The 14,705-nt window shown below is 37.2% G+C and overlaps 1 protein-coding gene across 1 annotated transcript in view; it reads left to right on the top strand.

Moving 5' to 3' along the window:
• The first annotated feature begins 14,282 nt into the window (after nt 1–14,282).
• LOC148953775 (WD and tetratricopeptide repeats protein 1-like) overlaps nt 14,283–14,705 on the top strand; it is a 76,749-nt gene continuing 76,326 nt past the window's right edge. The window contains exon 1 of the mRNA XM_089085895.1: nt 14,283–14,412. Within this exon, the coding sequence (XP_088942021.1) occupies nt 14,359–14,412 (54 nt within the window). The 5' untranslated portion in view covers nt 14,283–14,358. The remainder of the gene's footprint in view (nt 14,413–14,705) is intronic.

The following is a 14,705-nucleotide window of genomic DNA, read 5'->3' as shown; positions in this document are numbered from 1 at the left end:
GAGGAAACTCCCCCAGAACCCTCAGGGCAAGGGTTTTAATTTATGCCTTGGGGGCATATAAGGTTTTTATAGAAGGCGTTGTCGTAGAAACTTCAAAACAGGCTCATTCGATTGGAAATTCAAAAAACTAGTGCTCTTTTTAATAGTCGAAAGTGTTTGGAGGGCAACTAGCCCCCCCACGCCCATTATTCCCCCAAACACATCCAATCAAAATTTTGAGATAGCCATTTTGTTCAGCGTAGTCGATTTCCAGATAGAAAATAGAAATAGGAGGACACTCCCCCACAACCCTCAGGGCAAGGGTTTTAAGTTATGCCCTGGGGGCATATGAAGTTTTAATAGATGGCGTTGTCGTAGAAACTTCAAAACAGGCGCATTCTATTGGAAATTTAAAGTGCAAGTGCCCTTTTTAATAGTCTAAAGTGATTGGAGTGCAACTAGCCCCCCCACCATGCCCATCATTTCCCAAAATACATCCAATCAAAATTTTGAGATAGCCATTTTGCTCAGCGTAGTTGATTTCCAGATAGAAAATATATTTTTGAGGAGGACACTCCCCCTGCAACCCTCAGGGCAAGGGTTTTAAGTTATGCCCTGGGGGCATAGAAGGTTTTTATAGAAGCGTTGTCGTAGAAACTTCAAAACAGGCTCAATCGATTGGAAATTAAAGGGCTAGTGCCCTTTTTAATAGTCGAAATTAGATTGGAGTGTAACTAGCCCCCCTCCCCCCCCCACGCCCATCATTTCCCCAAACACGTCCAACCAAAATTTTGAGATATACATTTTGTTCAGCGTAGTTTATTTCCCGAGAAAAATATATTTTCGAGGAAGACACTCCTCCCAACCCCCGGGGCAAGAGTTTCAAGCTATACCCTGGGGGCATATGAGATTTTCTATAGAAGGTGTTGTCGTAGAAACTTCAAAAATGGCTCATTCGATTGAAAATTCAAAAAGCTAGTGCCCTTTTTAATAACCGACAGTGATTGGAGGGCAAATAGCCCCCCCCCGCCCACGCCCATTATTCCCCCAAACACATCCAATCAAAATTTTGAGATAGCGATTTTGTTTAGCGTAGTTGATTTCCAGATAAGAAATATATTTTTGAGGAGGAAACTCCCCCACAACCCTCAGGGCAAGGGTTTTAAGTTATGCCCTGGGTGCATATAAGGTTTTTATAGAAAGCGTTGTCGTAGAAACTTCAAAAGGGGCTCATTCGATTCGAAATTAAAGGGCTTGTGCCCTTTTTAATAATCGAAAGTGATTGGAGGATAACTAGCCCCCCCCCATCTACGCCCATCATTCTCCCAAACATATCAAATCACAATTTTGAGGTAGCCCTTCTGTTCAGCACCGTTGGTTTTCAAACAGAAAATATATTTTGGAGGACACTCCCTAATAATCCTTGGGACAAAAATTTTGACGTATGCCCCTGCGAAATCTAAGGTTTTTATAGAATGTAGGCCTGTATAAACTTCAAAAGAGACTCAATCTACTGGAAATTAAAAGGCTAGAGCACTTTTCAACATTCTAAAATGATTGGAGTGCAACTAGCCCCCTCCCCCCACGCTAATCATTCCCCCAAACACATCCACTCAAATTTTGGGATAGCCCTTTCGCTCAGCATAGTTGATGTCCAGATAAGAAATATATTTTTGAGAAAGACAATCTGACAAAACCCTCAGGGCAAGGGGTTAACTTTGAGCCCGGGGGGTTTAACGGTTCTTATAGAAGGCGTTGTTATATAAACTTAAAACTAGGCTCATTCGATTGAAAATTCACAGGGCTAGTGTCCATCTCATCGCTCGATAGTGATTTAATTTGGGTCATTTTCTTCAGCGTAGTCGATTTTAAGATAGAAAAAGTATTATAGATTTATATATTAATAGATAGGTTTCGATGTTTTATTGTATTTTTAGTTGTGCAATAATATGAGTAAAAACAGGACCACCAGCTAGAAGGTTTTGCACAGCCAGTCTCGTTCGCCCACCCCTTTGCACTAAACCCGACCCCTCCTCCCATTTGTTGCGCAAATAGGAGGATAGCTCTATATACTGCTTGTTAATGGTTACCTCTTTTATAAAACTATTTTAGTTTGTTTTTTTTTATTTATGTTTTCTGTTACTAAGTCTTTGACAATACAAAACCAAAGGTCATAAATACCATAAGACTTTAACGTTTTATTTAGTCTTTTTCTAAATATTCCTCAATTTGCTAGGCAACGCCTTACCTGCTCTTCCACCCCAGTGCAAGACCCCTGACCCCCTAATCTCCTTCCATTTGCCGCGAAAGTTGAAGGATATGTTTGTAAGCTGCAAAAATTATACAATTCTTTCTATATACTAAAAGAATTTTTTTTTCTGTTTGTAGATTTTGCCTCCATATAAAAGGATTTCCTTATGGCCATAAAGGCAATAAGGTTTCGACGTTGTATTGTTTTTAGTTTCACAATAAAATCATTAAAAACCGGGCCAACAACTGGAAGGTTTTGTACAGTCAAAACTATTGGGCCTTCTTCTACGAGCTCCTCACTAGAGGCAATGCCATAGCGTTATCTATAGCAAAAGCCATGCTGCTACAATGCCTTATCATTATTGATTAAAAAAAACTTCCAAAACATAAATTTTTCACAGAAAAATAGAGGCTATTTTAAAATTAACATCAGCAGACAAAAATACATGTTATAATTAAAATTAAAAACGACTATAAATTTCTACCAAGGAATTAATAAAATCCAACGCGAGGAGAAATTAAATAAAGAGTAATAACGAAAAACATACAATAAAAAATAACATAAATGAATTAATAGATCTTAAAGCAATTAATGTTATGATTGAAAATGAAAATCAATCTTAAAACGAAAACAAATATTCTGCTATTAGAGTATAAATGAAACTTAAAACGAACAGAAATTAAATAACAATCAATGCGAACAAACAGCAAGTAAACACTTGCTTGTGAGTGGTAGAACACTCCGAAACTTGACATTTTATTATATTTTGGTGTTTCATGCAAGAAAATGCATGTTCCACAAAGTTTGAGGTGCAGTTTTCCGCTCAAATAGAAATGCCTAGAAGCCATAGAATGTTTTCATAACAAATTAACACGATTAGTTAGAAAAAATGGCAGAGTTAAAAAAAATGGCAAAACTATATGATTCTCGAAGAGTCTTGGAAAGTATAAACAAAATGAGATTGAATATTAGATATATAATGATATTAATGAAAGCACCAATGACTCAGAAGGCTTTAGGTTTTTACAGTTAAAGAAGGGGGCAGTATCCAAATTTTGCTTGTAGTGAAACTATATTTGTCTTGACAAATCTTGAAAAGAACTAATAAATTAAAATGAATATTTGATGCATAATGATATTAATTGCTAACAGCTCATCAGTTCAAAATTTTACTGTAATTTTAATGTTTATTTTAAATATTAAGTACAAAAGAAAACATTTGTAATATAATTCGTTTTCAGTAAAGTGCCAATGACGCAGTAGGTCTTAGGCTTCTGCAGTGAGGCGATACCCAAATTCTTGTTTGTAGTTATTTTTATTTGATTCAAACTGGATTTCCATATTCAATTTAAGTTTCACTCGTTTGAAGATTTATTTATTCATTTACATTATTATATATTGTATGTTTGTTCGCATTGATTGTTATCTAATTTCTGTTCGTTTTATGTTTCATTTATACTTTAATAGCAAAATGTTTGTTTTCGTTTTAAGCTTGATTTTCGTATTCAATCTAAGCATTACTCGCTTTAAAATCTATTTATTCATTTATACTATTACTTGTTGTAGGTTTTTTGCTATGATTGTTTATTTAATTTCTGTTCGTTTCGGGTTTCATTTATTCTTTAATAATAATTTCTGGTCGTTTTGAGTTTGAATTTTAACAGCTATTTGTATCTGTTGAGCTTAATTTTAAAATGGCTTTTACTTTTCTTTGAAGAACTTATTTTTCGGAAACTTTTTTTAACTCATTTTTGTTCGTTTTTCATCGCAAAAAGTTTCAAGTTTTTATGACGTGGGGGGGGGGAGGGGTGCTTACTGTTCGATTATTCTTGACTTTAAAAAACGGATCTAGAACTTTCAATTTAAATCGAATGAGGTTTTTTTCAAAGTCTCTACGATTACCTCTTTGAGAAAAACCTTATATATGAAGAATATACAGCTTGCATAACTTGTGGACAGCGATTGACATCAATGAATGGATTGAAAAAATAGCTTCAATAAGGGGGTTTAGACCATTTCACTTGCTTACACAAAGGGATTACGACTGTTTGAAATTGACCTTAATAGGATTTTGTGCGCCAAAGCAATTTTATATCTATCTTAGAGTATGTATTTTAACCTTATAATTGAATAATTATAATAGATTTCCTATGTGTTCTTCCCATACAAAACCCCTTCTCATAAGTCAGAAACCCCCTTTAATAAGTTATGCCCCAGGGCATAACTTACAACACCTACCCCCGAGCCACGGTGGGCTGTGTCGACACCGGAGTTTTTGTTATCAGAACTTTGAACTATTTAAACAAAATGTCTATCACAAAATTTTTATCTGAGGCATGTAGGGTGGGGAGGAGGGGGGGGGGGCTAGTCACCCTCCAATCTCTTTTGACTCTTAAAAAGTGAACAAGAACTTTCAATTTTCAGTCAAATGAGACCTCTCCAAAGTTTATACAACCATCCCTTCCATAAGAAATAATGGGGAGGATTCGGAGAATCCTTAAGTTACAACTCTTGCCCTGAGGGCTGTGGGGGAGTTGTCATCCTCAAAGACCTAATTTCTAGAACTTAAAATTATGTTTAATAAATGGTTGTCTCAAAATTTTGATTGGATGTGTTTTGGGAAAAGGTGGGCGTGAGAGGGGGGTTAGTTACCCTCAAATCACTTTCGACTATTAAAAAGGGCACTAGCCCTTTGAATTTCCAATTGAATGAGCCTTTTTTGAAGTTTTTACGACACCACCTTCTATAAAAACCTCATATGCCCCCAGGGCATAACTTAAAACCCTTGCCCTGAGGGTTGTGGGGGATTGTCCTCCTCAAAAATATATTTTATATCTGGAAATCAACTATGCTGAACAAAATGGCTATCTAAAACTTTTGTTTGGAGGTGTTTGGGGCAAGGATGGGCGTGGGGGGGGCTAGTTGCCCTCCAGTTATTTTCGACTATTAAATAGGGCACTAGCCCTTTGAATTTCCAATCGAATGAGCCTTTTTTGAAGTTACTATAACAACGCCTTCTATAAAAACCTTATATGCCCCCAGGGCATATCTTAAAACCCTTGCCCTGAGGGTTGTGGGGGAGTGTCGTCCTCAAAAACATATTTTCTAACCGGAAATGAACTACGCTGAACAAAATGGCTATCTCAAAATTTTGATTGGATGTGTTTGGGGGAATGATGGGTGTCGGGGGGGGGGGGGGCAAGTTGCACTCCAATCACTTTTGACTATTTAAAAGGACACTAGCCCTTTAATTTCCAATCGAATGAGCCTGTTTTGAAGTTTCTACGACAACTCCTTCTGTAAAAAACCGTATATGTCCCCAGGGCATATCTTGAAACCCTTGCCCTGAGGGTTGTGGGGGAGTTTCCTCCTCAAAAACGTATTTTCTATCTGGAATCAACGACGCTGAACAAAATGGCTGTCTCAAAATTTTGATTGGATGTGTTTGGGGAAATGATCAGTGTGGGAGAGGGGGCTAGCTAAACTTCAATCACTTTCGACTATTAAAAGGGCACTAGCCCTTTAACGTCCAATCGAATGAGCCTGTTTGAAGTTTCTACGACAACGCCTTCTATAAAAACCTTATATGCCCCCAGGGTATAAATTAAAACCCATCCCCCGAGGGTTGTGGGGGAGTGTCCTCCTCAAAAATATATTCTATCTGGAAATCAACTACGCTGAACAAAATGGCAAACTCAAAATTTTGATTGGATGTGTTTGGGGAAATGAATCCTTAAATTACAACTCTTGCCCTGAGGGCTATGGGGGAGTTGTCATCCTCAAAGACCTAATTTCCAGAACATAAAACTACGTTTAATAAAATGGCTGTCTCAAAATTTTGATTGGATGTGTTTGGGGGAAAGATGGGCGTGAGAGGGGGTTAGTTGCCCACAAATCACTTTCGACTATTAAAAAGGGCACTAGCCCTTTAATTTCCAATGGAATGAGCCTGTTTTGAAGTTTCTACGACAACGCCTTCTATAATCACCTTATATGCCCCCAGGGCATAAGTTAAAACCCTTGCCCTGAGGGTTATGGGGGAGTGTCCTTCTCAAAAATATATTTTCTATCTGGAAATCAACTACGCTGAACAAAATGGCTATCTCAAAATTCTGATTGGATGTGTTTGGGGGAATAATGGGCGTGGGGGGGGTAGTTGCCCTCAAATCACTTTCGACTATTAAAAAGGGCACTAGCCCTTTAATTTCCAATCGAATGAGCCTTTTTTGAAGTTTCTACGACAACGCCTTCTATGAAAACCTTAGATGCCCCCAGGGTATAACTTAAAACCCTTGCCCTGAGGGTTGTGGGGGAGTTTCCTCCACAAAAATATATTTTCTATCTGGAAATCAACTACGCTGAACAAAATGGCTATCTCAAAATTATGATGGGATGTGTTTGGGGAAATGATGGGCTTGGGGGGAGGGGGGCTAGTTACACACCAATAACTTTCGACTATTAAAAAGGGGGCTAGCCCTTTAATTTCCAATCGATTGAGCCTGTTTTGAAGTTTCTACGACAACGCCTTTTATAAAAACCTTATATGCCCACAGGGTATAACTTAAAACCCTTGCCCTGAGAGTTGTGGGGGAGTGTCCTCCTCAAAAATATATTTTCTATCCAGAAATCAACTATGCTGAACAAAATGGATATCTCAAAATTTTGCTTGGATGTGTTTGGGGAAATGATGGGCGTGGGGGGAGGGGGGCTAGTTACACTCCACTCACTTTCGACTATTAACAAGGGCACTAGCTCTTTAATTTCCAATCGAATGTGCCCGTTTTAAAGTTTCTACGACAATGCCTTCTATAAAAACCTTATATGCCCCCAGGGTATAACTTAAAACCCTTGCCCTGAGGGTTGTAGGGGAGTGTCCTCCTAAAAAATATATTTTCTATCTGGAAACCAACTATGCTGAACAAAATGGCTATCTCAAAATTTTGATTGGGTGTGTTTGGGGGAATGATGGGCTTGGGGGGGCTAGTTGCCCTCCAATTATTTTCGACTATTAAAAAGGGCACTAAAACTATTGATTTCAAATCGGATGAGACCCCTTTGAAGTTTCTACGACCCCTTACAAATGAAGTGCCTCTGGGAAAAAAAAAATAATAATAATAATAAAACATTGGAGCCGGATGGCCTTTACTATAGACAACGCTACAGTGTTGCCTCTGATTTTTTTTCCCAGAGGCACTTCATATGGAAGGGGTCGTCGTATTTACTGCGCCTGGCTATAGCTCAATAATCCCTGTTTTTCAAATGTAATAACATACACTTAGTTTCAAAACATAGGCCACTTTGAAATTTATGGCAGGGTTTGGAATGGGAAAGGGAGCAATAATTGTCGTTACAGTGACCAGTAGTTAAAAAAGACATACAAGGGTGAACAAAGGTACAATCACTCTTTTTTATACACTTGTTGGCCAAGTGAAATCGGCAGGCAATAGAATTCTTCCCTGATTTGTCTTCAGGAACCAATTTACTAATAATGCTCAAGTTGTCACTGACCCCTGGAACTGGAATATTGGCTGAGTTCACACTTAAATTGTCACTGACCTCTGGAACATTGATTGAATTCTCATTTAAGTTGTCACTTACTTCTGGAAGTAGGTCACCGATTAAATTGATTTTTGAGTTGACACCTGCTTTCATTAATATTCATATCTTTGGAGTTTTTGCTTCTGAATTGAATTGCAGTTGGCGTCGAATTAGCGATTTGTTGATTTGTATTCACAGACTTAAATGCGTTCTTAATTATGTTCCCCCTAAGATCAATGAAAGTAGAAATTTCGTTGGTAATGAACTCTAATTTTTTTTCAGCACTAAGAGGGAGGGGAGGGAAGGGTCAAATAGGGGGCTGGAATCACAGTTGTCACAAGGAAAATTTTCAGTCTGGCAGGAGGCATCATTAGAAGGTTCACAATTAGATTCAAAATCCGTCTGGGTACTGGCATCTTTAGTTTCTAGCAGAAAATCAGTCTGGCAACCGGCAACACTGGTTAAAACTGGTAGGGGAGTAGTCTGACACTCGCTTTGGGCTGCAATGAAATATTTACCATCCCTTTGGCAAGGGGGGCGACCTGATATCATCTAAAATTTCTTTTAAGGAAGAATTTATTTCTGACAATCGGCGTCATGGGGTATCACTAGCTTTTGAAGAATTTATTCCTGACAATCGGCGTCGTGGGGTATCATTAGCTTTCGAAGAATTAGGGGTGGTATATTCTTGATTTTTGGTGGTGTTTTGTTTCGAGGAACAATCCAAACATAACCAGTTCTTATTTCCCCTGGGAACGTTTTATCCCCGCACATTACTCATGAATGGAAGAGTTGCAAGTACTACATACCAGGCAATTGATTGTTGCCCTTAATCTACACTCAGGACACACTCTCTATAAGTCATTTGGTTGTCCTTTAGTCATTTGTTTGATTAATATAAAGAGTTAAAAAGTTCAATTCACCTGATGGCTGGTGACAAAATCCGGAAGTTAAGTCACAGTTAATCAACTTTGTCACAGTATAGAGGTATAGTTACTGGTCAGCAGATACAATTGTCTTTGGGGGCATAGGAGGAGGACTAGTTGCCTTCAAATCCTTTTCTATCCACAAAATTTGAAATTTCACATTTTGTGGATAGGAGCTTGAGACATCTACAATAGAGTTCTCTAATACCCTGGATCAGGTGTTGCGGCTTTTATTAATATTGAATAAAAAAAAGTTTTTTTTAACTGAAAGTAAGGAGCAACATTAAAACTTAAAACGAACAGAAATTATTCCATATATGAAAGGTGCTGTCCCCTCCTCAACGCCTCGCTCTTTACGCCAAAGTTTTTTATTGTTTTAAAAAAATTAAGTTGTGAGACAGATTCAAACTTTATCGTAAAGAGCGAGGAGGAGACAGCCCCTTTCATATACAGAATGATTTCTGTTCGTTTTAAGTTTTAATGTCGCTCCTTACTTTCAGTTAAAAAAAAACTTTTTTATTTAATTACTGAACTTTTTTTAATTAATGCAGCTTTGGTTTTGGCTCACCGTACATGAATAATTAAAACGAAGTTTCCATATTAATTTTACTTTTTTTCGGCTAAATGGCTTTCTCAAAATTTTGTTCTGACGTAACTTACGAATTAACTTACGTAACGAATTTCTATATTCGCATATTTTTATTACGTATATAAGGGGGTTCGCCCCCTAGTCAATTCCTCGCCCTTTACGCTAAGTTTGAATTTTGTTCGAATCACACGTGATTCGAATCACGTGCGAACCCCCTCATATATGAGATAATTTCTGTTCGTTTTAAGTTTTAATGATGCTCCTTACTTTCAGTTGAAAAAAAACTTGTATTTTTTTAATTTAATTTCTTATCGCTTTTTAAACAATGCTGGGAAATCCGGCACCCCCTTAATAGAAAAGTCCCCTCCCCCAAGGAAATATCCTCCATGGACAGATTCTCCCAAGTAACCCCCTCCTCCTCCCCCCCCCAGAAAAAATCCCTCCTGAAAACGTCTGTATTCTTCTCATTAACCAGTACTATATGTAAACAATGGGCAAAGTTCATAACTTGCAACCCTTCCCCCGGGAACTGTGGGGGATTAAGTCATCCTCAAAGACATATTTATTAGATTTTTGACTAAACTGAACAAAATGGCTATCTGAAAATTTTGATTGGGTGATTTCGGGAAAAAATGAGCGTGGGAGGGGGCCAAGTTGCCCTCCAATTTTTTTGGTCACTTAAAGAGGGCACTAGAGCTTTTAATTTCCGTTAGAATGAGCCTCTCGTGATATTCTTGGACTACTGGATTAATATGATCACCCATGGAAAAAAAAATAATAAATAAATAAACACGCATCCGTGATCTTTTTCTGGCAAAAAATACAAAATTCCACATTTTTGCAGAGGAGTCTGAAACTTCTATAGTAGGGTTATCTGATACGCTGAATCTGATGGTAGAGTTTCATTAAAGTTTTATGATTTTTGGGGGTTGTTTCCCCCTTTTTTCGAAAATAAAGCAAATTTTCTCAGGCGCGTAACTTTTTCTGGGCAAGACTAAACTTGATGAAACTTATTTATTTGAAATCAGTATAAAAATCTTATTGTTTTGATGTATCTGTTGGTATCAAAATTTCGTTTTTAGAGTTTCGGTTACTATTGAGCCGGGTCGCTCCTTACTTCTTCTTTTTACCAAGGCCCTTCGTGTGGACGGAGTTGTAATAGCAATTTCAGAGGGGGTCCATTCAATGCAAAAGCAATAGCCCAAGTGCCCTTTTTAAGATTCAACAGTGACTGGGGGACAATCTGCCCTCCCCCACCCCACGCAACTTATTCCCCCAAATACATCAGATGGAAATTTGATAGCCATTTTTTCAGTACCGTTAAAAGGTTTAATAACTATGCTACTGAGGATAACATCCCTCCCTCCACAGCCCAAGGGGCAAGAACTGAAAGTTATGCAATTCATCTATTGTTTACACATGGTATTTGTTGATAGGAAAGAAGGACTTGTTTGACCCTTGGTGTCCAAGAAGACTACCGGTATTAAGGTGAAGATTTTAGGGAGTGTTGAACTAAATCTAAACATAGGCCTATTATCAGTGGTGTTGTTTGGGAGGGACATTGGGGGGGGGGGGTTGCCCATCTCTAATAATTTGGAAAAAAGACTATATTTTATTTAGTAACTTTAAAACTGTTACTCGTTTTAAGTTTCAACTTCGCTATTTATTTCGAGTAGATAATTTTTTTAAATCAATCCATGCTCGTTTTTAATGTAAAAAACGCCAAAAACAAGGGTCCATTACTCTTCTTAATATGTTCCAAATTAACACTAATAGAAATATACCACCTTTATAACCTTATCATCAAGTAAATAGGTAAGCCTTGTTAATGGCAAAATTACGGAAATATACTGTGCTTCCTGTTTCGCCACATTGTCTCAGGTAAAGTTTGTTTTTCTGATGTTTAAGGTTCTTTTACTTTCTAAAATCTATCAGGTCAAGACTATATTTTTTTTTGTTAAAACTTTCGAAAGTGAATATGAAGCGACCTCTATATCTGCAAATAGAATAGAAATAGAATCATTGAAGGATATGAAGGTAGACTTAATGTAAATAAAATTTCATGAAAGAAAAAGAAATCATTGAAAAACAAAATAAGACTTGGTGCTTCTTCTAATACTATTCGTACTACAGCTAGATAGGTCAAATTGGTCAAAAATAGACGGTTAAAAAAAATCAGCAAGTTTCTTAGTACTTTCCTCTTTCCTCAGGTTCCAAGCAATAATATTGTTCCGGTGATCACCATTGTCCAGCATCATCACCTTATTTTTTAGCAGTTGAATTTCAGCTAAAGCTTCTTTCGGATTTATAGTGGTTTAAAGATACTTTAACTTGGTTTGAATTTCGAGTTTCACTTGATCTTGACATATTTTAGCAATTTTCAAGGTCTCAGTTCTGGTCGATAGACCGTTTACCTTAAAAGTTTACCTACAGTATCTCTAAGCTCAAAAAGTATCATCATAAACCATTTGATTCCTACAGAAACCAAGCTAATGTCTCTATAATTACCACACTCACTCATATCACCTTTCTTGTAGAGCGGCTTAATTAGAGTTTTTATAAATTTGCTGGGTACTTTTCAAAATTATATTAACAAGTTTCAGTAGCTTATCTCTAACTTCATAACCACCATATTTAAAAAAAAAACTCATTTACCGCACTATAGGCATATGGGCCTTCTTATTTTTTAATCTTTTTAGTACTGTCGCTAATTTTTTCTCACAAAATAAATCTTCCTTCACATCCAAAGTGTCACAAACTTTTCCAATCGTTTCTATAACTTTTTCTACAGCTCTATCACGGTCACGCCCATTCTCAAAACGTTCTGCCCATCTCTCTTTAACTCTTCCCTTATCACTAATTGTAGTCCCGTTCCTAAATTTAACTGGAGCAAGTCCAGATTATTTATTCCCTGTCAGTTTTTAATTCTTCTGCTTATTCCAGATCTTCAGCAATTTTATCCATCGCCTCCACTTCACTCTTCCTTCATTTATACTATAATGTATTCTCTACTTTCTATACATTCCTCTTATTTTCATATGATCAATCACGACCAATTTTTTTATGTACACGCCCCTCTTCCTCTCTATTGAACATCAAGCATTTTCACTAATACTTCTAGTTGTGTTTCTAATTTTCTTACCTAAAGCACCATCAACGACTTCACAAACTATTTGGCTAAAAATAGTCCATCCCTCTTCTACATTGATAAACTTCAAATTCCCCAGTCTAGTTTTCAACTGTTTCTGGAAAGATTCTCACAAATTCTCATCATGGAGTAAACAAACGTCATAGCTTCCTAGACGATAGTTCCCCAATCCTAAATGTCAGCCTTATATTACCCCTAGACACTATTAGATGGTGATCTTTACTCTTAACATCAATAGCAGCACTCATATTCATTGTAGTATCTTGTATTGATCCCACCAGTATTTGGCTTACAATAACACAATCAATAAGTTTAGCTGTCTTACCGTCATGTGAATACCATGTTAACCTATGTGCCATTGTATGATCAAATACTTTATGGGTTATAACTAGATTGTTATACCTACAAAATTGCAGCATTCTGTAACCATTACGGTTTTTTTTTATCCTATATCAAATTTACCTAGGCTAGGATACCATCTATCCCTATTTCCACCGACCTGAGCATTAAAATCCCCTAATAAAAATAACACATATTTACCTGGGACACTGTCCATTTGTTCCTCTAGTTGTAACTCAAATTCCTCTGAGTCACTACTATCTTCATTAGTCGACTCTACAGGGGTATATACTACAACGACTGATACTCTGCACTTTTTAGTCATAAAATGAGCACCTAGCATTCTATTACTAAGACTTGCCTAACCTAAAAAAAAAATTAGCAGCTTCCTTGTTCATCATAAGGCTTACTACCTTTCTATGCAACCCATTCTTCCTGCCTTAGTAAATAGATTCTAAATTACCTAATTTTGTGTGTGTCCTATCCATGGGATATGAGTCTCTCAACCTCCTAATAAAACCAGCTCAAGCCTTTACGCAAACTTGTCAGTCAAAATGTCGATACGATAGTTGTTTTTGAACTTTGTAACATTCCAAGTAGTAATTTTCATATTCTTTAAAACATTGAAATTATTTGGGCCCCAGGAAAAGCAATTATCCCAGAATCAGTGCTGGACGGAAACTAACAAATCTTATTAAGTCCATATGAGGTGCTTAAGTCGACATTAACTGGACAGCAAGAAGTCCCTGTGACCTCTAGTTGAATGGAGGCTTTGTGTAATCCTGGGCCAATCTTGGTCAAAACATATATTTTCATACTTAGCAATCCTCCTCTCTTGTCAAAAGTCTAGATCCAGCTCAGAGAATCTCAGGCCTCAGATAATCTGCTAAGCTCTCCGGCTCATTATATATTCATCCCTATAAACATTATACTACTACAAGGAAGCAACCCATAATAGATAACTGAGCTATTAGGAGCTTTTTCAGCCCAAAACAGTCCTCCAAAAGAGAACAAACCCATACAAGCCACCCATCCACCATGATAAAGCCCAAATGCTTCGTCATTTACTAGGCTTTAATTTCTTCGAGGGGTGCCTCTTTTAAAGATCATCCTGCTGCGCTGTTAGCATTCACGGTTTTGGTTCGGGAAACTCATGAAAGGTTCACCCTGATGACATGCAAGCAGGATTCCTCTTTCGAGGATAGGGACGGAAAAGGAAAAAATAGCGGAGCGGAGACCCCAAACCATCTCAAAGCATCGGAACGACTCCGACCTTTTATGCCCAGTCTTAACCTAGTCAGGTTAAGTTTAGTTCAGTTTTGTTTAGCAGAAAATTATAACACATCTACACATGTGGAGGGAAAAAGACTGAATATTTTAGGACAGCTAACCTAGACCAAAGAGTATGGCTAACTTGTAAGTTACCCATACTTTTTGACCTAGACATTTCGGTAAAGTAATAAGCCAAAGTGTAAAGTCAAAGTGTCAATATTGGAAGAGAAATTCAAAGTTCTTGAAGGAAGAAACAGAGCTTTTAAACAAAATTGGCAGAATTTGACCTCTGATTGATGTTAATAGCGTATTAATAATGAGACATAGAAAAATAAGCCTTTTGGACAGTGTGATTAACCAAGAAAAGGGGGTAATTAAGGAATATTAACCCATTCCCTAGGTTAGGTGTTGGCTCGATTTCTTTACAAAGGAAGGCATAATTTTAGATAATGGGCTAGCCTATGGTCAATATATATAATATTAATGCCTGCTTATTAGATTCCCCCTATATAGGCCAATTCAGGGTTAGGTTAGGGGTCAATATCTACGAAATCATATTATTGAGTTAGGAATAAAGTAGCCTAAATACACCATTCAATGCCTTTTTTATGCTGATTACAAATATAATAAGCATTTCTATCGGAAATGAATTACAGCCCCCCT

This window comes from Artemia sp. Qi Xiang Cuo, chromosome 3 (assembly GCF_049724085.1).
Source record: "Artemia sp. Qi Xiang Cuo chromosome 3, ASM4972408v1, whole genome shotgun sequence".
Lineage (NCBI taxonomy): Eukaryota > Metazoa > Arthropoda > Branchiopoda > Anostraca > Artemiidae > Artemia > Artemia sp. Qi Xiang Cuo.
The sequence above is the reverse complement of the archived record's forward strand: the minus strand, read 5'-3'. Positions and strand labels throughout refer to the sequence as shown.